The sequence below is a fragment of the Schistocerca piceifrons genome, chromosome 9, assembly GCF_021461385.2.
Source record: "Schistocerca piceifrons isolate TAMUIC-IGC-003096 chromosome 9, iqSchPice1.1, whole genome shotgun sequence".
NCBI lineage: Eukaryota > Metazoa > Arthropoda > Insecta > Orthoptera > Acrididae > Schistocerca > Schistocerca piceifrons.
Genome location: NC_060146.1, coordinates 153,096,271 through 153,123,691, shown reverse-complemented (window position 1 = coordinate 153,123,691; position 27,421 = coordinate 153,096,271). Strand labels below are relative to the sequence as shown.

The 27,421-nt window shown below is 43.3% G+C and overlaps 1 protein-coding gene across 1 annotated transcript in view; it reads left to right on the top strand.

Moving 5' to 3' along the window:
• Window positions 1-24,172: 24,172 nt before the first annotated feature.
• LOC124716779 (tryptase beta-2-like) overlaps window positions 24,173-27,421 on the top strand; it is a 113,984-nt gene continuing 110,735 nt past the window's right edge. The window contains exon 1 of the mRNA XM_047243327.1: window positions 24,173-24,182. Within this exon, the coding sequence (XP_047099283.1) occupies window positions 24,173-24,182 (10 nt within the window). The remainder of the gene's footprint in view (window positions 24,183-27,421) is intronic.

Sequence of the window (27,421 nt, the reverse complement as noted above, 5' to 3'; positions counted from 1 at the left end):
ACTAACACGATTCCATTTTTTTATGACCAAGAGACAACAAATTAACACAACCCAATTTCAATTGCAGTAGATTTAAAAAAATGCCTCCACGGACACGTAAACAAAGGTTACATCGTCGGATCATGTTCTGTCTGACACGGGCAAAAACCTCAGGAGTACGCTAAATTGTTCCTGCTGCTGCTACTATCCGGGAAACCAGATCCTCTTCTGATGCAACAGGAGTTGCGTAAACAAGGTTAAGCATCTCTCCCCACACAAAAAGGTCCAGAGGGGACCTATTGGGGATCGAGCAGGTCATGGTACAGGACCACCTCTGCCAGTGAACGTTTCTGGGAACCGTCGGTCCAGGAATCGACGCACACGACGACTGAAATGTGCCGGCGCCCCGTCATGCTGGAACCACATGCATTGTCTTGTAGGGAGCGGGACGTCTTCCAGCAATGCTGGCAATGCTCTGGCAAGAAAATTGTAATAGCGTCTGCCATTTAATGGCCTAGGTAGCAGCTACGGCCCAATTAAACAGTCCCCAACAACACCCTCCCACACATCAACGAAGAACCGCACTTGATGAGCGCTAGTAACTGTGGGATGTGCGTTATCCTCAATCCAAACATGCGAATTGTGCATGTTGAAGACTCTATCACGCCCGAACGTTGCTTCATCGGTAAACAAAACACAGGATGGAAATGTAGGATGCATTTCACACTGTTCCAGGTACCACTGCGAAAACTGTGCTCTGGGCGGATTATCAACTGCTTCCAAGTTGTGGACACGCTGTAAGTGAAATGGACGTAACAATTGCTCTCGAAGAACTGTTCTTACATTCGCCTGACTCGTCCCCATGTCACGTGCAATTGCACGAGTGCTGATTGAAGTATCCCTCTCCAAATGCTGCAAGACAGATTCCTCAAATTGCAGCGTTCTTACCGTGCGACGGCGTCCCTGTCCAGGTAATCTACCAAATGACCCGGTCTCACGCAGACGTTGGTACACAGCAGCAAAGGTCGTATGATGCGGGATACGGCGATTAGGATATTATTGTTGATAAACCCGCTGTGAAGCTCGTCCGTTGTGGTCCGCTACTTAGTACGCACCAACCATATCAGTGTACTCACTCCAGTTGTATCGCTCCATTAGTAAACAGAGACAATGCACTACTACACTGGTGGACAGCAGTTGCCTACAACTGAAGAGCGTAATAAGCCCTCTAACTACTGAAGATCGTAATACGGCCTCCACCGGTTTAAATAATCCTCATGAGAAAAAATGACATTAAGGAAAAATATTTGTTTTGATGTCCCCTACAACCTCCCAGAGTTTGTCGGTTTAAATGCTTTTCACCCTGTAAGTCCAGTTTATTTTCTACATACTCCCACGTCAATACAAACTTCCATCACCGCAACCCAGGTTGCTTGTCCTGTAGCTCACGACTCGGGAGGGTTGCCGGTTGGAAATCTGGTAGTGGAAGATTATCCCTGCCAGTATCTGGTTGGCCGGGGCAGGTGAGATGGTGGCGTAAAGGTTCTGATCACCAGTAGTTCCGCCAGAGTCCTGGATTAACTTCCAAACCTCTCCACACTGTCTCATTATGCGAGAGCATTTGACACTGTTCATGGTGACCAGTTCATCGGATGGGCAGGTTAAGCTGGTGGCCGCCTCGGTGCTTTCCGGAACGACCAGGATATGTGCCGGCATCTGATTGCGCCAACACCACCTGGCTAGCAGACCTACCTGCACCTGATAACGTCACGCCCTGATGATCGTGTCTGTATCGGAACTTCACTGTGACGCACACTGCAGCTGGTTTTCTGACCTGTAACGGCATCAGTTTCTCTGTGCTGTCTTCTCCTACATAGCCTTCTACACTACTAGCCATTAAAATTGCTTCACCACGAAGGTGACGTCCTACAGACGCGAAGTTTAACCGACAGGAAGAGGATGCTGTGATATGCATATGATTAGCTTTTTAGAGCATTCACACGAGGTTGGCGCCGGTGGCGACACCTACAACGTGCTGAAATGAGGAAGGTTTCCAACTGATTTCTCATACACAAACGGCAGTTGACCGGCGTTGCCAAGTGAAACGTTGTTGTGATGCCTCGTGTAAGGAGGAGAAATGCGTACCATCACGTTTCCGGATTTGATAAAGGTCGGATTGTAGTCTATTGCGATTGCGGTTAATTGTATCGCGACATTGCTGCTCGCGTTGGTCGAGATCCAATGACTGTTAGCAGAATATGGAATCGGTGGGTTCAGGCGGGTAATATGGAACTCCGTACTGGATCCCGAGATGACAGGCATCTTATCCACATGGCTGTAACGCATCGTGCAGCCACGTCTCGATCCCTGAGTCAACAGATGGGGACGTTTGCAAGACAACAACCATCTGCACGAACAGTTCGACGACGTTTGCAGCAGCATGAACTATCAGCTCGAAGATAGTGGCTGCTGTTACCCTTGACGCTGCATCACAGACAGGAGCGCCTGCGATGGTGTACTCAACGACAAACCTGGGTGAAGGAATGACAAAACGTCAATTTTTCGGATGAATCCAGGTTCTGTTTACAGCATTATGATGGTCGCATCCGTGTTTGGCGACATCGCGGTGAATGCACATTGGAAGCGTGTATTCGGCATCTCCATACTGGCGTATCACCCGGCGTGATTGTATGGGGTGCCATTGGTTACACGTCTCGGTCACCTCTTGTTCGCATTAACGGCACATTGAACAGTGGACGTTACATTTCAGATGTGTTACGACCTGTGGCTCTACCCTTCATTCGATCCCTGCGAAACCCTACATTTCAGCAGGATAATGCACGACCGCATGTTGCTGGTCCTGCACGGGCCTTTCTGGATACAGAAAATGTTCGACTGCTGCCCTGGCCAGCACATTCTCCAGATCTCTCACCAATTGAAAACGTCTGGTCAATGGTGGCCGAGCAACTGGCTCGTCACAATACGCCAGTCACTACTCTTAATGAACTGTGGTATCGTGTTGAAGCTGCATGGGCCTTTGTACCTGCATACGCCATCCAAGCTCTGTTTGACTCGATGCCCAGGCGTATCAAGGCCGTTATTACGGCCAGAGGTGGTTGTTCTGGGTACTGATTTCTCAGGATCTATGCACCCAAATTGCGTGAAAATGTAATTGCATGGCAGTTCTAGTATAACATATTTGTCTAATGAATACCCGTTTACATCTGCATTTCTTCTTGGTGTAGCAATTTTAATGGCCAGTAGTGTAATTAAACTAAGGAAATTTATACCATCACGTAAAACAACAGAACAAAATTCCTCTACGATTTGTCAGCCTGTAAAATTGTTTTGACAGTATACTGCAAACACGAATCAGTAGGCCTGAAAAAAACTGTAATTTTAAACATCTTTATCTCCCGCCCTGGGGATTTATCTTACTACTTAATGTAAAAATCTGTTTTTTTTGTTTTTCGTTCGTTACCTTATCGGTCCACCTAATTTTCAGCACTCTTCTCTAACACCACATCTCAGATGTTGTGTTGCGCTCCATATGAACATTCTCAGAAGTTTCTTCCTCAAATTAAGGCCTATGTTTGATTCTGGTAAAATTCTCTTGGCCAGGAATGTCATTTTAGCCAGAGATAGTCCGCTTTTGATGTCATTCTTGCTCCGAGCGTCATGCGTTAGTTTGCTAGCTAGATAGCAGAATTTTTAACTTCTCCTACTTTTTGATCACCAATCCTCTTGTCAAGTTTTTCGCTATTCTCACATCTGCTACTTGTCATTACTTTCGTCTTTCTTCGACATACTCTCAGTCCATATTCTGTACTCATTGAACTATTCGTTCCATTCACCAGGTCCTTTATTCTTCACTCTCACGCAGGATAGCAATGTCATCAGTGAAACTTATCATTGATATCCTTTCACCTTGAATTTAAATTCCGCTCTTGAACCTTTCTTTATCTCTGTAATTGCTTTTTCCTGGTATAGATTGATCAGTAGAGGCGAAAGACCACACCCCTGCCTCAGACCGTTTTTAATCCGAGCACTTCGTTCTTCATCTCCCACTGTGATCTTTGCCTCTTCGTTCGTGTAAATTACTCGTCTTTCCCTGTAGTTTACGCTCATTTTTCTCAGAATTTCGTACATCTTCCACCATTTTATAATGACGAATGCTTTTTCCATGTCGACAGATCCTATGAACATCTCTTGATTTTTCTTCAGTCGTGCATCCATTTACAAGCCGTAACGTGAGAACTGCCTATCAGGTGCCATTGCCTTTCCTAAAGCCAAAGTGATCAACATCTAACAGATCCTCAATTTTGTTTTCCATTCTTCTGTATCTTATTCTTGTCAGCAACTTGGATGCAAGTCCTGTTAAGTTGATTTTGTGATAATTCTCCCACATGTCGGCTCTTGCAATCTTCGGAACTGTGTGGATGACGTTTTTCGGAAAAACAGATGGTATATCGCCAGGATCATACATTCTAGACAGCAACGTGAACAGTCGTTCCGTTGCCATTTCCCCAGATGATGTTAGAAATTCTGATGGAATGTTATCTATCCCTTCTTCCTTATTTGTAGAGGCTTTCAATGTACTCTTTTCACTTAGCTGCTCTCTCTTCTGCACGTAACAGTGGAATTCCTATTCCACTCTTAATGCTACCATCCTCGCTTTTAACTTCCCCGAAGATTGTTTTGACTTTCCTATATGCTGAGTCAGTCCTTCTGACAATCATTTCTGTTTCGATTTCTTCACATTTTTCATGCAGCCGTTTCGTCTTAGGTCCCTGCACTTCCTGTTTATTTCATTCCTCAGCGACTTGTTTTTCTGTATTCCTGAATTTCCCTTAGCATATTTGTACTTCCTTCTTTCTTCAAAAAATGGCTCTGAGCACTATGGGACTTAACTTCTGAGGTCATGTCCCCTACAACTTAGAACTACTTAAACCTAACTAACCTGAGGTCATCACAAACACCCATGCCCGCGGCAGGATTCGAACCTGTGACCGTAGCGGTCGCGCGGTTCCAGACTGTAGCGCCTAGAACTGCTTCTTTCTTCGATCAACTGAAGTATTTCTTCTGTTACCTATTGTTTCTTCACAGATAATGTCTTTGTACCTATGTTTCTCCTTCCAACTTCAACTCTTAAATTTTCATCTAACTTTACCGACTGAATTATCCATTCGATATCCTCACATACTTTCTCTAACTCTCCATCTTCGGCTTGCCACATCGGCATGTATACCTGAACTATCGTTATTGATGTTGGTTTGCTGTCGATTCTGATAAGAAAAACCTGATCACTCAGCTGCGTCGGCCGGTGTGGCTGAGCGGTTCTAGGCGCTTCAGTCTGGAACAGCGCGATCGCTACGGACGCAGGTTCGAATCCTGCCTCGGGCATGGATGTGTGTGATGTCCTTAGGTTAGTTAGGTTTAAGTAGTTCTAGTTTTAGGGGACCGATGACCTCAGACGTTAAGTCCCATAGTGCTCAGAGCCACTTGAACCATTTTTTAAACTCAGCTGCTCACAGTAACATACTCTTTGTCTTACTTTCCTGTTCATAACGAATCTCACTCCTGTTATACCATTTTCTGCTGCTGTTTACATTACCCCGCACTCATCTGACTAGAAATCCTTGTCTTCTTTCCATTTTACTTCACTAACCCCTACCACATCTTGATTTAGCCTTTGCATTTCTCTTTTCAGATTTTCTAACATCCCTACCATGTTCAAAATTCCGACAAACGTTATCCTTTCATTCGTTATTCAGTCTTTTTCTCATGGTCACATCCCTTTGGGCAAGACCCTCTCGGATATCCGAATGAGGGCTATTCCAGAATCTTTTGGCAATGGAGAGATCATCATGACCCTTTTTCATATACAGGCTACATGTCTTGTGGACACACGTTATATGTCTTTAATACAGTGGTTTTATTGCCCTCAGCATCCTCATGCCGTTGATCATTGCTGATTCTTCCTCTCTTAGGGGCAGTTTCCAAACTCAAGTGGAAGAGAATGTTTTGAACCTCTAACAACTCCTGCACCATCTTTTGACAAAGCCGTTGGCAGAATGAGGGTGACTTCTTATTCCGGAAGCCTTCGGCTTCCATTGCTGATGAGTTTTTTTCAGAATTTAAGCGGTGGTGGGGTTTCAACACATAACTAAGAACTGTTTGATTAGTAATCAAACACACTACCCATAGACCACGGGTGCATAAACCAGTCATATGCAACAAGAAACACACATTCCGTTTTAAAATAAAACAGTGGAGCCCCTACAGAACATAAGGATTTATTATACTGATTACTTTAATAAATTTTTGTCTCCACTAATCTTCCAAAATATACTGACAGCACACGAAACCCATATCATTCCACAAAATGGAACACCTCCTGAGACAATGTTCATTAAATCAACAAAACATGACCTAATTTTCCAGTCCTCTAGAAACCTCAAACACAAGAAATTTATTTTTCTTTCATATCCTTGACTGAAAATTCTGTCAGAGTGCGATTGATTTACCATGTAATTCTTCTTCCTTCATTGCTTAATCTGTTAAACAATGAATTCACTAAAACAAGTTTAAAAGGTATTTTCAGCACAAAATTAATTCGGAAGTAGCTATATTTGTATAAATGACCAAAATGATCCTATAGATATTTATATACCGGTGCTTGTCAAAAAGTATCTTGTAGCTTGTAACGTACCTACAACTAATATGTAACGTAACTACAGCAAACATGTGACATTCCTACAACAAATAGAGCCTATGTTCGTCTGTGAAAATGGACTCGATAAGCAACCTGAGCTAACAGTAATTGGGATCTAACCTGCATAACACCGTATGCATGTTGTAGGAGTGTCAGTTTCCATGTCACTTAAGCCCTCAACAGATCGTAACATGAAAAACTTAAAATTAACGTTTGGATAAGATACCTGACTACATATTTGAATATGAAAAAGTACAGGAACAAATGAACATGTAACAAAGAATAGATTAGTGTACATGACACGCTGTGGTGTGTCAGTGTCTCGGTTTTGGCTGTAAGTTTTGCACTCAACTCTTTAGATGACTGCTTTTTTCCATGTGGTTTACAGCAATTCGCAGAATAATGCAGCAGCAGCGGGTAAAGCTTGTTGTTACTAAGAATGAATGTAATAAAAAGGAACTTCCTGGTAGATAAAACTGTGTGCCGGACGGAGACTCGAACTCGGGACCTTTGCCTTTCGCGGACAACTGCTCTACCAACTGAGCTACCCAAGCACGACTCACGCCCCGTCCTCACAGCTTTACTTCTGCCAGTACCTCGTCTCCTACCTTCCAAACTTTACAGAAGCTCTCCTGCGAACCTTGCAGAACTAGCACTCCTGAAAGAAAGGATATTGCGGAGACATGGCTTAGCCACTGCCTGGGGGATGTTTCCAGAATGAGATTTTCACTCTGCAGCGGAGTGTGCGCTGATATGATACTTCCTGGTAGATTAAAACTGTGTGCCCGACCGAGACTCGAACTCGGGACATTTGCCTTTCGCGGGCAAGGCAAAGGTCCCGAGTTCGAGTCTCGGTCCGGCACACAGTTTTAATCTACCAGGAAGTTTCATATCAGCGCACACTCCGCTGCAGAGTGAAAATCTCATTCTGGTAACAAAAAGGAGTTTCCTTGGGTCTTGTTAACTACCAAATAACTTGAAAGACGGGATTTCATAAATAAAGTCTATTTAAAACTTCAGAAAGCATCATGACCAAGAATAGTTTGAGAAGTATTAATAATGGCGAAATGACTGACAGTGACATAAGTATCAATAATGGCTGAGTACCAGATAACAAATGATTTCAATTTGAAAGTTACCTTAACATTTAATAACCACAGCATATTTATTTGGAGGATAAGGCTGCTTCTTTAACTGACAAGCAAAACATGGTATTATTGCAAACTCGGACTAACAATCACGATCCTAACCTTAAAATTGCGGTTTAGGCTGTGCTTGCGAATTTTACACTGTATTCCATCTTCAAGCGTAGTTAAGCCATCTACATCTCTCCTGGCCATATAAATGAAATCAGGCCTTGAGTGTTGTAAGATCTGCCATCACCGAAGTGGGGGCAGCATGACACGTCTTCTGTCTCTGACCTCGCGACCGACACTACTTACAGTCGCGCTCCCGTGTTTCAGACTGTTACTGTCGATATCTGAGTGCTTATTTATTTCCAGTCTTATACAATGCAAAGAATAGCGTTGAGTTGGCTATATTATTTTCAATGTAATAGAGAGTTCTGAAACACTCCTTACAAGCTCTTTGAATTAAAAATCCTGTAAACTGGAAAACCTGATGGGAATAATACGTAATGCTAAATAGTTTCGAGCCACAGAATTGGTGATAGGTTATTCTTCGTTACAGAAAAGTTGGCGACTGGAATCAGTAAACCACTAAAAATCTTCAGGCAGATAGATAACACCCACAGCAATGAGTACAAGATACTGAGAAGTTTGTCTCACTGTATCAGAACATAATCAAGATAAAATATTTTATTTCGTGAATACTAGGAATACACACAAGGTTAAAATTCGCTCAACATACTTCCAAAATCATGTAGAAAGTTTCAGTTTGTCACTGGACTCAAGCAAATCAGGGTGAAGAAATAAGTATATAATTTGTTATAACTCTCCCGGAGCACAAACTAATACTAGAGCAGGATTATTTAATATAGGTACCACAATACAAACCACTGATGTCGTACTCAACAATGAGCACACATTGTACATATTAACAGGTTACGTTACTCAGAAAATCTGACACACGTTTAATTGTTGGGCACATTGTAAGCTGAAGGAAGTTGGGCATAAATTACAATGCAAACTTCGCTGGAAACTTCCTCACTCTTTGGCTTGTGGAACACGTTATCGAAATGAAATTGGTCTTTTTCATGATACATAAGATGAACTTCTCATAAAACTAAAGGTAAGTGAAAAATCGAAAGGTATTTTTACAACTCTACTACGTATAACGAAACATCATTTGGAAACAATAGAAACGGAAAAGATGTAGCAATCAAATTACTGCAGGCGTAATAAACGGAAAAGTTGTCTCATGTCAGCACGTTATAGGTGTCGCCACCGGCGCCAACCTAGTGTGAATGCTCTGAAAAGCTATATAATTTGCATATCACAGCATCTTCTTCCTGTCGGTTAAATTTCGCGTCTGTAGCACGTCATCGTCTTGGTGTAGCAATTTTAATGGCCAGTAGTGCACGAACAAGAAGTTCCTCTCTTGTGTTCGCTCTGCGCTTGTAGACGTCACTCTTCAGCCACCCCCACAAACAGTAATGCAGTGGGGTGAGATCGGGTGACCTCGGTGGCCAAGCAATGACTCCGCGGCGACCGATCCAACGACCAGGATACGTTGTGTTGAGATACTGTGCCACTGGCCGTACGGAATGTGTAGGAACTCTGTCATGCTGGAAGTACACTCCTGGAAATTGAAATAAGAACACCGTGAATTCATTGTCCCAGGAAGGGGAAACTTTATTGACACATTCCCGGGGTCAGATACATCACATGATCACACTGACAGAACCACAGGCACATAGACACAGGCAACAGAGCATGCACAATGTCGGCACTAGTACAGTGTATATCCACCTTTCGCAGCAATGCAGGCTGCTATTCTCCCATGGAGACGATCGTAGAGATGCTGGATGTAGTCCTGTGGAACGGCTTGCCATGCCATTTCCACCTGGCGCCTCAGTTGGACCAGCGTTCGTGCTGGACGTGCAGACCGCGTGAGACGACGCTTCATCCAGTCCCAAACATGCTCAATGGGGGACAGATCCGGAGATCTTGCTGGCCAGGGTAGTTGACTTACACCTTCTAGAGCACGTTGGGTGGCACGGGATACATGCGGACGTGCATTGTCCTGTTGGAACAGCAAGTTCCCTTGCCGGTCTAGGAATGGTAGAACGATGGGTTCGATGACGGTTTGGATGTACCGTGCACTATTCAGTGTCCCCTCGACGATCACCAGTGGTGTACGGCCAGTGTAGGAGATCGCTCCCCACGCCATGATGACGGGTGTTGGCCCTGTGTGCCTCGGTCGTATGCAGTCCTGATTGTGGCACTCACCTGCACGGCGCCAAACACGCATACGACCATCATTGGCACCAAGGCAGAAGCGACTCTCATCGCTGAAGACGACACATCCCCATTCGTCCCTCCATTCACGCCTGTCGCGACACCACTGGAGGCGGGCTGCACGATGTTGGGGCGTGAGCGGAAGACGGCCTAACGGTGTGCGGGACCGTAGCCCAGCTTCATGGAGACGGTTGCGAATGGTCCTCGCCGATACCCCAGGAGCAACAGTGTCCCTAATTTGCTGGGAAGTGGCGGTGCGGTCCCCTACGGCACTGCGTAGGATCCTACGGTCTTGGCGTGCATCCGTGCGTCGCTGCGGTCCGGTCCCAGGTCGACGGGCACGTGCACCTTCCGCCGACCACTGGCGACAACATCGATGTACTGTGGAGACCTCACGCCCCACGTGTTGAGCAATTCGGCGGTACGTCCACCCGGCCTCCCGCATGCCCACTATACGCCCTCGCTCAAAGTCCGCCAACTGCACATACGGTTCACGTCCATGTTGTCGCGGCATGCTACCAGTGTTAAAGACTGCGATGGAGCTCCGTATGCCACGGCAAACTGGCTGACACTGACGGCGGCGGTGCACAAATGCTGCGCAGCTAGCGCCATTAGACGGCCAACACCGCGTTCCTGGTGTGTCCGCTGTGCCGTGCGTGTGATCATTGCTTGTACAGCCCTCTCGCAGAGTGCGGAGCAAGTATGGTGGGTCTGACACACCGGTGTCAATGTGTTCTTTTTTCCATTTCCAGGAGTGTACATACGAGCTCGCGTTGTCAAAGGGATATCCGCCACGTATTCTCGTAACACATTTTGAAGAAACTCAAGATACCGTGTCTCACTAAGACGGTTATCTAAAACAACTGGACCAACGACTGTCATCAACAATACCGCACCACACGTTGACTGAGAAACGTCGTTGTTCGTTTCCACAGTGGCGTGCGCATTTTCATTAGCTCATATATGAGAGTTGTGCGTGTTGTTGATTCCGTTGCGGGTAAATGTTGACTCATATGTGGAATTAATCGCTCATTTGCAATGATCCATTGACAGAATTCTAGCCGGGCGGCAGCATCTCCTTCATTCAGGCGTTATACACTCTGCCGATGAAAGGGATACAGACCGTGTTCGTGCACTGTGCGTATCACTCGTGTTTGTGGAATACCAAGTTGGGCAGCAATTCTTGTAGAGCTAGTAGTAGGGTTGCGTTCCACTACTTAAGAATGAAGAGTTTGATAGAGCACTGAAAGACCTAAGTCGAAACAAGGCCCCGAGAGTAGACAGCATTCCATTAGAACTACTGATAGCCTTGGGAGAGCCAGCCCTGACAAAACTCTACCATCTGGTGAGCAAGATGTATGAGACAGGCGAAATACCCTCAGACTTCAAGAAGAATATAATAATACCAATCCTAAAGCAAGCACGTGCTGACATATGTGAAAATTGCCGAACTATCTAATAACCCACGGCTACAAAATACTAACACTAATTCTTTACAGGCGAATGGAAAAACTGGTAGAAGCTGACCTCGAGGAAGATCAGTTTGGGTCCCTAGAAATGCTGGAATACGTGAGGCAATACTGACACTACGACTTATCTTAGAGAATAGACTAAGGAAAGACAAACCTACGTTTCTAGCCACTGTAGAGAAAGAGAAAGCTTTTGACAATGTTGACTGGAATACTCTCTTTCAAATTCTAAACGTGACAGAGGTAATATACAGGGAGCGAAACGCTATTTACAATTTGTACAGAAACCAGATGACAGTTATAAGGGTCTAGGGGCATGAAAGGGAAGCAGTGGTTGGGAAGGGAGTGTGACAGAGTTGTAGCCTCTCCCCGATGTTATTCAATCTGTATCTTGAGCAAGCAGTAAAGGAAACAAAAGAAAAATTCGGCGTAGGAATTATAATCCATGGAGAAGAAATAAAAACTTTGAGGTTCGCCGATGACATTGTAATTATGTCAGAGACAGCAAAGGACCTGGAAGAGCAGTTGAACGGAATGGACAGTGTCTTGAAAGGAGGATATAAGATGAACATCAACAAAAGCAAAACGACGATAATGGAATGTAGTCGAATTAAGTCGGGTGATGCTGAGGGAATTTGATTAGGGAATGAGACGCTTAAAGTAGTAAATGAGTTTTGCTATTTAGGGAGCAAAATAACTCATGATGGTCGAAATAGAGAGGATATAAAATGTAGACTGGCAATGGCAAGGAAAGCGTTTCTGAAGAAGAGAAGTAGGTACTGGGAGATGAAGAAGCTTGCACAGGATAGAGTAGCATGGAGAACTGTATTAAACCAGTCTCTGGACTGAAGACCACAACAATAACTTAAGAATGTTCTCAGCTTCATTAAAAGTTTGTAGTAAGGGACGTGCAGAGACAACATTTACGCAGGGAAGCGTACCACGCTCACGCAATCCGTGAAACACCCTGGTAAACACCTGCTATCCGGCACTCTGAGATTCGGAAATCGTTGTTGGTATTCTCGCACAGCAGCTCTGGGATTTCCATTGGACAAACCATAGACAAACCCGATGTCGGCATACTCTGCATGCGTGAAGAGCCGTGGCATTTTCACTATACAAAAGTGTATTCGTTGTTTACATAACAACACTGTAGTACCGTGCACTACGACAGGCACTGTCTGACTGAGACTTGAGGTGAACAACTGCACCATGCTCAGGTGAACTGCGTACTGACACGGTTAGTAAGGAAGACTCTACTTGTTTCCCGTTACTAGTAGTCTTTTTCATTGGTTTGTCCGGAAATGGATAAGAAAAGGGCATTAGGAGGTTTTTGTTCAGAATCACCACTAGTGTCGCCCCTCAAATCATGTACCTTTCGTCCTGACTCACCCAGTATGTTATACCTGTGATATGTGATACAGGTGGAAATAATATAAAACTTTGGAACTGTATGCCCATCGTAAATCCAGCAGGCGATAACAGGGATGTATGGGTTTTCTTCGGTGTTCCACTTCTGTTAAAATTGTTGAGGAACCATTTCATAGATAGAGACATTACGCTGTCTAAAGGGTCAAAAAACCAGCTATACAGCAATCTTCTTAAACATCAAAAAAGTGACCTAACAATAACACACCATCTTGCCGAAGCACACTTACGTGTAACTGGACCATCAAGGCAGAACGTAAGGGTGGCAGCACTCCTCTTTTCACGACGAACATCTCAGACCTTGAAGTATATTATTCACAAATATATTTAAAATAATTTTATTGCACTCGTTAACGACATTTTTGATATCTTGAACTGTAGAGATCCAAAAAATTCACTTCTGTGTAGTGGATTTTGAATGAATTTTACAAATCGGGAGAATACTCTAAAGAGATTCCTAGACATCTGTTCAGCAATGGTCACTGTTATAGAGACAGGTGGTTGTCTTTGCAAAAAGATTTCATTACATCAATATAATCTCTCTTTGGTGTTTTCGAAAGTCTAAACAGGAAGGAAAGTTAGCTAAATATTAATTTCCAAACTACATCAAGACTGCTGGGAATTTTTCTTTTCAAATGGTAATAAACTTGGGCCATTTGAAGTAAAGAACAGGGTGCGCCTCCTAATATTGCTGGGTAATGCAGGTGATACTTCTTTCTCTGGGAACACCCCAGTTACAGAAGGACTAAACACACAGCTTTGTCTGTGTGACATCGACTCTGCTTCTGGGTCCCTGAGATTCATGGCCAGTAAGTTCTGTCTGAATTATGTAAAAGAACAGCTAGTGTGAGAGATCCCAGGAAGTACTAATGTGAATAAATGTATTAACAGCTGTGATATCAGTGTACAATGTCTCCGTAATCCCGGATTGTCTTCCAGATGCGGTGAAATACGTTGAAAGCTATATTTCATTTAAGCGCTCAAAACGCTGAAAAAACGCTAGGTTTTTCAGCAGCATAAAGTCAAGTTGTGCAGCATAATAGAGACTAGATATCAAATTATATCTGGTAGTGGTCTTCACTCTCCGACACCATCACGGACAAACAAAGTGTTGTAGTTTGAAGAAAAATTTGCTACTTTTCATGGAAATGGGGTGCGCAGAATAACTAAACACAGGTTTCCGAAATTCCTTCTGTTGTGCCCTGACCACTCGTCTCATATGGGGTGCCTAGGAAACGTGCTCAGTCGGATCGCTAGACAACAATTCAAGCAAATCGTATTAATGAATTGTTATTACAGTTGGATAAATGACAATATTTAACGTTCTGAAACTACAAAGAGGCGTCGCAAGCAATGGGTGACAGACAAATAAGAAGTTTCTTCAGTATTTACAACCCGTAACTGCCTAGACTTCAACTCGGCTGGGACCAGGTGGAGCGGTGCTTTATGTTCTCTTCGCCCAGATGGCGCTCTTGTCTCGGTGTCGTCCTAGAGAGGGGTCGGTCAGCCTGCTATTGGCTGACGTCGTCTCACAGCCCTCCCTCCTCTTCCGTTCTTGCCCGACGTCCCCTCGCTTGACATTACGCCGGAACATCACAAAAGAACACGAAGCAGATACACCAAAATTCGGATCAAGAACAACTGCCAACATGAGTAATTTAAAAGCAGATATCCTTAGTGTAGCAGCTTAAAACAGTTAAGAAAGTCTTATGGTCCAGACTGCATACCAGTGAGATTGCTTTGAGAGCATGCTGATACAATAGCTCCATACTTACGTAGCAGTCAAATCTATGGCTCGCTCGTAGATTCATCTGTACCCAATGACTGGAAAGTTACACAAGCCATACCAGCACCCAAGAAAGGAGAGAGGGGTAATCCGTTGAACTACAGACCATATCACCAACGTCGAATTGCAGTAGCATTTTGAAACATATGCTGGGTTCAAAGATTATGAATCACGTTTGTAACCTCCCCCCAGTTTCGCACCGAACTATATCATTCGCATACGCTATAGGTGAAGTTATATTTTAATTATTTTAGCATAATATATATCTTTCCTCCTTGTCATGAGACTCATTGTTGTCCACTTCCGTTATTGTGAAAACTACTAAATGATAACATCTCCTTTCTTAAATGATGGAATTTATTAATTAAATCACTCAATTTATAAACATTTATGAACATCAAACACTGTGTGCCATTCTGCCACTCATCTCCGGACTCGCTACCGAGCAACTTCTCTCTCTAGCCTCTCACACCCAACTTCCACTCACGGACTCCCAACACTCGACTACCGCTTACCCACTCGCACATTTTTGACTGCACTACAGTCTTTGCTTAAACCATGTATGATCCCTGCATAGTGCATAATCGATACTATGTAAGGGTACTGTAGCCTTACATATCCCCACCAAAACAATACTTTAATATGAAAAAATGTAATAGTGATATTAGATTTGAATATTAAAGTAGAAAAATATATAGAAAGACAAAAAAGAAAAAAATTGTAATATTACATTATTTAGTCAAAACTATTTGCTTATTAATGGAGAACCTCAAGTCATTAAGAATGATTCTCATTTGTGTAAAGAAAATGGTGTTTAAGAAATTCAAGTATCACTTAATCACAGTACATTAATCAAATTAAATCATTAAATCACTCGCTAATTAGCAATAAGATAAATCAAGTTAATCGCAAATGCTTGTGCTCACTGCATAATGTCATTGAATTAACATAGCAACATGAAACACAATGCTGTAACGTCCCAAATAAATAGTATGCCTAACTGTGATACACGAATAACACGTCTCTATTAGCTTCTTCATGAATTTTCTTTTTTTTTGTAATGAATTAAATACTAATGATTAATTATAATTATAATGATAGTCACTGTATTGAATGAATAGAAACATAGGCCTAACTGAATGAATGTGATCAAACAATAAACAAAATAATAAACAGACAACTAACTCTAACTACTACACAATATTCACAGGAAAATATTCTGTTACTACCCCACATAAATTAACACTCCAAGTGGCAGCATATTTTGAAAATGCGATACTGTTATATTTATGGCACACAGTTTACAGGGTTAGTAATACAAGAAATTGACAAAAGGCTCATACATTGGAAAGTAATCCATAAACAAATAATCACCTTGGAAAACACTTTTTTTACAAAGTACTTCATATCTAATTACTCTGCTTTAGGTCCCTGCCTATATGTTGAGTCGTAAATCACACGCAAACACGCTGGTTCACTACGCACTGGGCTGTGGCATCGATGCCGCCGGGGATATACCACCACAATAACAATAACACTTTCACTGTTTACTCTGCTTTTTCACTTCCCTATATGATACGATGCAAAACACACGTATTCGTAGCTTTCGACGAATTATAGGGCTGTGGCATCGAAGCCGCCGGGGACTGTAGACTCATTGTCTCTGCAAATTAGTGGAATTGTAGTAACAGCGTCATAACAGCGACTCCCGCGCCGTGAAGCTTGTTGCTGATCAGTTGGCCGCTGACGTCAGCATCCCATGGTTGCTGGAATTTATTAATTAAATCACTCAATTTATAAACATTTATGAACATCAAACACTGTGTGCCATTCTGCCACTCATCTCCGGTCTCGCTACCGAGCAACCTCTCTCTCTAGCCTCCCACACCCGACTGTCACCCACGGACTCCAACACTCGATTACTTCTTACCCACTCGCACATTGTTAACTGCACTGCAGTCTTTGCTTAAACCATGTATGGTCTCTGCATAGCAACACTCGACTACTGCTTACCCACTCGCACATTGTTGACTGCACTGCAGTCTTTGCTTAAACCATGTATGATCTCTGCATAGTGCATAATCGATACTTCGTAAGGGTACTGTACCCTTACAACGTCAAAGAAAATTGACAAACAGTCAACACAGATTCAGAAAATATCGTTCTTGTAAAACACAACTAGCTCTTTATGCTTACAAAGTAATGAGTGCTTTCGACAAAGGACGTCAGATTGATTCGATATGTCCGCAGCTCGTGGTCGTGCGGTAGCGTTCTCGGTTCCCACGCCCGGGTTCCCGGGTTTGATTCCCGGCGGGGTCGGGGATTTTCTCTGCCTCGTGATGACTGGGTGTTGTGTGATGTCCTTAGGTTAGTTAGGTTTAAGTAGTTCTAAGTTCTAGGGGACTGATGACCATAGATGTTAAGTCCCATAGTGCTCAGAGCCATTTGAACCAATTTGATTCCATATTTTTAGATTTCCAGAAGGCATTTGACACTGTTCTTCACAAGCGACTTCTAATTAAATTGCCTGCCTATGGAGTATCGTCTCGGTTGTATGACTCGATTCGTGATTTCCTGTTAGAATTGTCACAGTTCATAGTAACTGACGGACACTCATCGAGTAATACAGAAGTACTATCTGGCGTTCCTCAAGGAAGTGCTATATGTCTCTTTTGTTCCCGACTTACGTAAACAACTCAGGAGACAAGCTGAGCAGTCCTCTTAGATTGTTTGCAGCTGATGCTGTCATTTACTGTCAAGTAAAGCCATCAGATGATTAAAACAAATTGCAAAGTGATTTAGACAAGATATCTTTATGGTGCGAAAAGTGGCAATTGACACTAAATAATATAGAATGTGAAGTCCATTATGATTATCCGGGCTGTTATGCCGTGGTCGGTTGATGAATTTTGTGACGTCACGTGACGTCACGCCGCGGCGCGGGAGCGTGCGGACACGGAATTTAGCGGCAGTCAGTAGCGAGCCATCGGGTGTGTTGGACCTTCCATCGAGCTACAGACCCCCTTGAAGATGTCTCCCGCAGACGGAGACGAAACGTTGGGAATTGAGACAAAATTCATCAACCGACCACGGCATAACAGCCCGGACAATCATAATGGACATGACATTTCCGGCCGTGAAAGTCTACATTTTAGTATCATAAAGTGTGAAGTCATCCACATGTGCACTAAAAAGAATCATCTAAATTTCAGTTATGCGATAAATCGCACAAAACTAAAATCGCTAAATTCAACTAAATACTTAGGAATTCAATTACGAATAACTTAAATCGGAATGGGCACATAGATAATGTTGTGGGGGAAAATAAACCAAAGATTGTGATTTATTGGCGGACCTCTTAGAAAATGCAACAGGTCTACCAAAGAGACTTCTTACATTACGCTTGTCCTCCCTCTTCTGGAGGATTGCTGTGCGATGTGGGATCCACGTCAAATCCGATTGACGGAGGACATTGATAAAGTTCAGAGAAGAACAACTCGTTTTGTATTACCGTGAAATAAGGAAGAGAGTGCCAGGGATATGATACACGAACTGGAGTGCCAGTCATTAAGACAAAAGCCTTTCTCGCTGCGGCAACGTCTTCTCATGAAGTTTCATCGCTAACTTTCTACTCAGAATGTGAAAATATTTCGTTGGCGCCCAACTACATAGGGAGAAATGATTATTATAATAAAATAAGAGAAATGAGAACTGGCACCGTAAGATCTAAGTGTTCATTTTTCACGTGGGCTGTTCGAGAGTGGAACGGTAGAGAAGTAACCTAAAGGTGAATTGCAGAGTAATCATGCAGATGTAGAAGTAGAAACCAAATATTAACGCAAAGTCTCCGTTCCCAAGGTTCACGACACTTGTTGAAAGAACGAGAATATTTATAAGGATTAGGTATCTGAAACCAGAAGGAAAGTTGGAAGCCATGAAGTGATGTGCTATAAAGGGGAAGCAGCTACGGACTGCACCTTCATCTGGTAAAGGGCGACAGAAATCTGGAACAACCTACATTGCCTTTCCATCAAAAGAGTGAGTTGTTTCTCATCTTATCGTTTGTGTGGTCCTGATGTGTAATACATCTGTGATGCCAATTGATTTGATTAGTCCAACTGTGTACTGAACCAACACGAAAGTGCAATGGAGAGTAACACGCTATAGCGACTGTGGTGCGACGCATTTGCGTACGATCACACTGCTGCGCTGCTCTCCTCTGCTCAGCCTCACTGTCAGATCGGGGGGCTCGAGCCAATAGGTATCGATATACCAGGTGATCAAAAAGTCAGTATAAATTTGAAAACTGAATAAATCACGGAATAATGTAGATAGAGAGGTATAAATTGACACACATGCTTGGAATGACATGGGGTTTTATTAGAACCAAAAATATACAAACGTTCAAAAGATGTCCGACAGATGGCGCTTCATCTGATCAGAATAGCAATAACTAGCATAACAAAGTAAGACAAAGCAAAGATGATGTTCTTCACAGGAAATGCTCAATATGTCCACCATCATTCCTCAACAATAGCTGTAGTCGAGGAATAATGTTGTGAACAGCTCTGTAAGGCATGTCCGCAGTTATGGTGAGGCATTGGCGTCGGGTGTTGTCTTTCAGCATCCCTAGAGACGTCGGTCGATCACGATACACTTGCGACTTCAGGTAACCCCAAAGCCAATAATCGCACGGACTGAGGTCTGGGGACCTGGGAGGCCAAGCATGACGAAAGTGGCGGCTTAGCACACGATCATCACCAAACAACGCGCGCAAGAGATCTTTCACGCGTCTAGCAATAATTCTTTTTTCTAATAAAACCCCATGTCATTCCAAGCATGTATGTCAATTTTTACCTCTCTATCTACATTATTCCGTGGTTTATTAAGTTTTCAAATTTATACTGACTTTTTGATCACCCGGTACATTGTGTCTATATTCATAAGAGGTATCTATATGATCCACAAAGCAGTAACGATAATACGATATAAAGGTCGATATTTTCAGTACTTACACATATTAAAAAAAAACTGATCCAAGTCACAGAAATGTTAATCAAACATTTAAAAATTGTGAAATACTTTATTATACTCAACATTAACCGATGAAAGACACACAATGTATATTAAAATCACTTATTTACAAAAAGCTAATTAATGCAGCCAATAATACTAGCCAAACGTATGTCATCTACCTCTCTCTCTCTCTACCTCTCTCTTTTATGAAAAGTATCGGTTTGTTAACGTTTGGAATTGTGGATGAAAGTATTTGTAAGTCGTGACGTCGTGTGTATTTCGCACACTCGTGGTAGCAGCTAAAATATACGCTAACAATCATCGATGTTGCTATGTAGGTTAATAATTCAGAGTAAAGATACTAGTTTGGGTTGAAACTATTTACGTATTTTGTCAAACACACACGGATAGCTCAAAAATACCGTAGTTTGTGTAAAACTGTAAATAAACATTGTTGCAAAGAGAGGCCCGATATAATCACCTACGCAGCTGCACTATTATGCTCAATGTTACGTAAATTCTTTGTTAAACACTGTCATTTTATACTGTTAGTTATGATTTGAATAATATTTTAGGCAGTGGAAACAAGATTTTTAGCAGTTAGCGATTTACTCATAAGCAAGACCGAGAGTGATATTATTTACTATATTTGCGTACGTCGTGTGCATTTAATGAAAACTTTTCTCCAAAAAATATTTGCTTTTCCTGATAGCAGAATCTTTAAAATATTTTTTCTTCTTATCTTGAGGGTGATTAATGGCATTTCACGTAATGGCTGCCAGTGCGCCATTGAGACCGAAGACTGGCAGATGTCCAATGATAGAGCTCTAGCGATAATTAATTACTCACATGTAGCGAGAGGTATACAATGAGATTAAAAGGACAAATACTTTTTATACATCTGTTGTGATAAAAACTTACGTACAATTAACAGAGTCGTGCGTTCAGAAGCAACCTCGAACAAAAGCGTCTAATAGATTCTAGAGCTGACACCAGTGTGATCATTTTATTCATCCAAGTCTTTATCCCATAATTATACAGAAATTCCTTGACATAATATAGTCTTTGTTCGAACATGTTCAAATGGCTCTAAGCACTATGGGACTTAACATCTGAGGTGATCAGTCCCCTAGACTTAGAACTATCTAAACCTAACTAACCTAAGGACATCACCCACATCCATGCCCGAGGCAGAATTCGAACCTGCGACTGTAGCAGGAGCGCGGTTCGGGACTGAAGCGCCTAGAACCGCTCGGCCACACTGGCCGGCTATAGTCTTTGTAATTCTTAGTATTTGCTACACAGAAATATTTTAATTATCAGTTTTTTTATCTTCGAAAGGTATAGACTTTTCTCGTTCCGAAATAATATTTTATCAGAGAGAGCACGTTTACATTCATAGACACGCATATTTTTCTTCTAGACATTAACAGAATTCCCGTTTAATACGTTCCCAGGTCAGTCTGCTTCTGTTAACGGGCTCAGCCAGGTTTACAAAGGAAGCAACTCTTTCGGACGAAAGAGAAGACGCTTAGCACATTAATTACTTTTGAGTGTGTTCTGACAAAACAGATGTGAAATGACGACTAAGCATTTCAGACAGCAGAGTCCATTTTCCATTAAATGACAGTGCAGTAATGTGTGTGATTTTTGAGCCAAGTGTACGCTACCCTTACGGTGCGTCTGCCTTTCCTTGATGCAAGCAGTCAGGGGGTAAGAGAAGTGCGCATTCCGCCTCATAGTAGGGAGCAGGGGACGATAAATTGAACCATTCTCATACAGTGCTATCACCAAAGGTGTGCATTTTGCTTCTTGTACCTACCATTTGCAGTGGCAGAAATGACACACGGCAGTAATAAGCTTTCATCAGTATGCATTACAGATACATTCATGTTCAAATCTAATGCTCATTTGTAGTACTGAATATGAAATTAGATTAACCTAGTTGTAGGAAATTTACTGTCAGATTGCCAAGATCGGTAGTAGCTGGAATAGGCAAAAAATCAGGTGAGGAGAACTACAATGCTTATGAATCAAGAAAAGACAGTCGGTATTAAATATCAGTTTATCGGTGTATCCCTAATTTGAATATCGAGGATGTATACAGGGTGGTCCATTGATCATGACCAGGCCAAATATATCACGAAATAAGGGTGAAACGAAAAAACTACACAGAACGAAACTTGTCTAGCTTGAAGGGGGAAACCAGATGGCGCTATGGTTGGCTCGCTAGATGGAGCTGCCATAGGTCAAGCGGACATCAACTGCGTTTTTTTTTTTTTTAAATAGGAACCCCCATTTTTAATACATATTCGTGTAGTTCGTAAAGAAATACTAATGTCTCAGTTGGACCACTTTTTCGCTGTGTGATAGATGGCGCTGTAATAGTCGCAAACATATGGCTCACAATTTTAACGAACTGTTGGTAACAGGTAGGTTTTTTAAATTAAAATACAGAACGTAGGTACGTTTGAACATTTTATTTCGGTTGTTCCATTGTGATACATGTGCCTTTGTGAACTTAGCATTTCTGAGAACAATTGCTGTTACAGCTTGATTACCTGTAAATACCACATTAATGCAATAAATGCTCAAAATGATGTCCGTCAACCTCAATGCATTTGGCAATACGTGTAACGACATTCTTCTCAACAGCGAGTAGTTCGCCTTCCGTAACGTTCGAACATGCATTGAAATTGCACTGACGCATGCTATCAGGCGTTGTCGGTGGATCACGACAGCAAATATCCTTCAACTATCGCCACAGAAAGAAATCCAGGGACGTTAGATCCGGTGAAGGTGCGGGCCATGGTACGGTGCTTCGACGACCAATCCACCTGTCATGAAATATGCTATTCAATACCGCTTCAACCGCACGCGAGCTATGTGCCGGACATCCATCTTGTTGGAAGGACATCTGTCATGCAGTGAAACATGTTGTAGTAAGATCGGTAGAAAATTACGTAGGAAATCAGCATACATTGCACCATTTAGATTTCCATCGATAAAATGAGACCCAATTATCCTTCCTCCCATAATGCCGCACCACAGATTAACCCGCCAAGGTCGCTGAAGTTCCACTTGTTGCGGCCATCGTGGATTTTCCGTTGCCCAGTAGCGCATATTATGCCGGTTTACGTTACCGCTGTTGGTGAATGACGCTTCGTCGCTAAATAGAAGGCGTGCAAAAAATCTGTCATCGACCCGTAATTTCTCTTGTGCCCGGTGGCAGAACTGTACACGAAGTTCAGAGTTGTCGCCATGCAATTCCTGGTGCATAGAAATGTGGTACGGGTGCAATCGATGTTGATGTAGCTATTCTCAACACCGACGTTTTTGAGATTCCCGATTCTCGCGCAGTTTGTCTGCTACTGATGTGCGGATTAGCCGCGACAGCAGCTAAAACAGCTACTTGGGCATTATCATTTGTTGCAGGTCGTGGTTGACGTTTCACATGTGGCTGAACACTTCCTGTTTCCTTAATTAACGTAACTATCCGGCTAACGGTTCGGACAATTGGATGATGTCGTCCAGGATACCGAGCAGTATACATAGCACACGCCTGTTGGGCATTATGATCACAATACATCAACACGGTATCGACCTTTTCCGCAATTGGTAAACGGGTAATGTATCACGAAGCAAATACCGTCCACACTGGCGGAATGTTACGTACTTATACGTTTGTGACTATTACAGCGCCATCTATCACAAAGCGTAAAATGTGGTCCAACTAAAACATACGTATTTCTTTACGTACTACACGAATACGTAATAAAAATGGGGGTTCCTATTTTTTAAAAAAAAGCAGTTCATATTCGTTTGACCTATGGCAGCGCCATCTAGCGGGCCAACCATGGCGCCATCTGGTTTCCCCTTTCAAGCCAGACGAGTTTTGTTCTTTGTAGTTTTTTCGTTTGATGCTTATTTCATGAGATATTTGGCCCGGTCACGATCAATGGACCACCCTGTATAGATGTCGTTTCTGGAAAAGTGTCGGTATTCAGATACATCGATAATTTTGCTCATTCCTACAGTAGCAAGTGTTCTTCCCAAAAGGTTCCCCTTACCCCCTCCAGCCCCCGCCCCTCCCCCCCACCCCCCGACGAGATTTAGATCAGTGTCTGCAACAGATCTCAGCTTTGAAAAGAAGAATACAGAATTCAGCAGAAATCTGTCAGAGCGCCACGTCTTGTTTCAGATGCGTGGACTCCACGTAAACAGGCACATGACCGCATCATCGATGGCCACCCAGCAGGGGTCGGCCAGTTCACTCACCAGGCCCTTGTACTTGCCGACGAGCGGTATATATGCGCCGGGTCGCTCATCACCAGAACTGCAGTCCTCACCGCAGCACATAATGTCGTTAGGTGAGTTGAAATAGCGGTTAGCACAACCATAGAGTAGAAATATCTCTGGAGTGAGCATTCTGTTCCGCACATGTTGTCGAAATGAAGCTAGCCTTGTTACGTGATCCCGGGATGACGCTGTTTAAGGCCAGTTGACATTGGCCGTCATATCATGTCACGTCACGTCAAGGCTTCACGGGAAGAAAGCACTGACGGTATCATAGTCTGCTAACAACCTACACAACTGGCCATTAAAATTGCTACACCACGAAGATGACGTGCTACAGAAGCGAAATTTAACCGACAGGAAGAAGATGCTGTGATATGCAGATGATTAGCTTTTCAGAGCATTCACACAAGGTTGGCGCCGGTGGCGACACCTACAACGTGCTGACATGAGGAAAGGCCGGCCGGAGTGATCGTGCGGCTCTAGGCGCTACAGTCTGGAGCCGAGCGAACGCTACGGTCGCAGCTTCGAATCCTGCCTCGGGCATGGATGTGTGTGATGTCCTTAGGTTAGTTAGGTTTAATTAGTTCTAAGTTAAGTCGCATAGTCCTCAGAGCCATTTGAACGATTTTGACATGAGGAAAGTTTCCAACCGATTTCTCATACACAAATAGCAGTTGACCGGCGTTGCCTGGTGAAACGTTGTTGTGATGCCTCGTGTAAGGAGGAGAAATGCGTACCATCACGTTTCCGACTTTGATAAAGGTCGGATTGTAGCCTCTCGCGATTGCGGTTTACCGTATCGCTACATTGCTGCTCGCGTTGGTCGAGATCCAATGACTGTTAGCAGAATAGGGAATCGGTGGGTTCAGGAGGGTAATACGGATTGCCGGGCTGGATCCCAACGGCCTCATATCACTAGCAGTCGAGATGACAGGCATCTTATCCGCATGGCTGTAACAGATCGTGCAGCCACGTCTCGATCCCTGAGTCAACAGATGGGGACGTTTGCAAGACAACAACCATCTGCACGAACAGTTCGACGACGTTTGCAGTAGCATGGCCTATCGGCTCGGAGACCACGGTTGCGGTTACCCTTGGCGCTGCATCACAGACAGGAGCAACTGCGATGGTGTACTCAACGACGAACCTGGGTGAACGAATGCCCAAAACGTCATTTTTTCGGATGAATCCAGGTTCTGTTTACAGCATCATGATGGTCGCATCCGTTTTTGGCGACATCGCGGTGAACGCACATTGGAAGCGTGTATTCGTCATCGCCATACTTGCGTATCACCCGGAGTGATGGTATGGGGTGCCATTGGACACCTCTTGTTCGCACTGACGGCATTTTGGACAGTGGACGTTACATTTCAAATGTGTTACGACCCGTGGCTCTACCCTTCATTCCATCCCTGCGAAACCCTACATTTCAGCAGGATAATTCACGACCGCATGTTGCAGGTCCTGTACGGGCCTTTCTGGATACAGAAAATCTTCGACTGCTGCCCAGGCCAGCACATTCTCCAGATCTCTTACCAATTGAAAACGTTTGGTCAATGGTGGCCGAGCAACTAGCTCGTCACAATACGTCCGTCACTACTTTTGATGAACTGTGGTATCGTGATGAAGCTGCATGGGCAGCTGTACCTGTACACGCCATCCTAGCTCTGTTTGACTCAATGCCCAGCCGCATCAAAGCCGTTATTACGGCTAGAGGTGGTTCTTCTGGGTACTGATTTCTCAGGATCTATGCACCCAAATTGCATGAAAATGTAATCACATGTCAGTTCTGGTATAATATAACTGTCCAATGAATACCCGTTTATCATCTGCATTTCTTCTTGGTGTAGCAATTTTAATGGCCAGTAGTGTATTTTCGCCGCACTCACTCGACCTACGGTAGTGGACATTGTGCGTTAGTCTCTTGCTAATCTTTATTTTACTATTATGCTTTGTTTTCGTGGCAGATTGCTATGTTCCATAACGACGTCGGTTTTTCTCGGTTGAGTGTTATTGCAGAAGCGAAAAATTATTAAAGTTTTACAATAACGGAAATGAGCGATTGTCAGAACGTATGGAAATAAGGACATACGTTGACGAAGCAATTTCCATTACATAATATTTCAAGTAAAAAGGTCAATTGTAATGAAGGAGAAAAATAGTTGTTTACGACATTATTAATTAAGTATGAAAATAACGTAATGGATTAACTGAAAAGACTCAATTTATTCCTTTATAGCTATTGTTTCATGTGTTTGTACGTAAAATAATATTTTAATAGAAATAGCGTGGAACCCTGCACTAAGCCTAGAAAAAGAAGAACGATCCCATAGCGTGATGTCCACATCCGACAGCGGTAGGGCGGGGACAGCCAGGTGGTGCAACCACTACGTCCACACCATCCACCACGGCGGCTACCTGCATACCGACAGGAGTGGAGTGGTGGAGGGTCTATCACCCAGTCTAAGAGGGCTGTTCAATAAGCAATGAAACACATTTTTTGCTGAAAGCAGGTTGGTTTTGTTCAAGAGTCCAGTACATCATATTATTGCCCTCTCTCTTGGCAAAAGCACTTTTCTTTAATATAGTCTCTGTGAAATGCGATGAGCTTACAGCACCGTACTGGCACTGCCTGTGCGCCTGCATGGTACAGCTCTACTGGCCAACGTCAGAGCCAACACCTGGCTAAGCCAGTAGCCTTCCCGTCATCCACGTACTGCTTCTTGTGGGGTGCATGCTTCACTGGGCCAAGCAGATGGAAGTGGGAAGCTGCGAGATCAGTCAGAAAAATCCAATAAAGTTTTGTGAGCTCCTCTCAGGTGGACAGACTTTTATGAGGCCTTGCGCTGTCATGGAGAAGAAGTTCGTTTGCCATTTCGGTGAAATCGTTTCTTCAATTTCCTGAGGAAAGGACAGTTCACTTCAGAGTTGGTTGTTGGGGAGGGAGGATATCAAACAAAATCAACCCTTCAGAGTGCAGAAAACAGACGCCATTACTTTATTTCCTAAGGGTCCAGCTCTGAACGTCTTCTTCAGAGGAGAGGGTGGATAGCAATGTCCGGCTGTTTGCTGATAATGCTGTGGTGTACGGGAAGGTGTCGTCGTTGAGTGACTGTAGGACGGTACAAGATGACTTGGACAGGATTTGTCATTGGTGTAAAGAATGGCGGCTAACTCTAAATACAGATAAATGTAAATTAATGCAGATGAATAGGAAAAAGGATCCAGTAATATTTGAATACTCCATTAGTAGTGTAGCGCTTCACACAGTCACGTCGATTAAATATTTTGGCGTAACATTGCAGAGCGA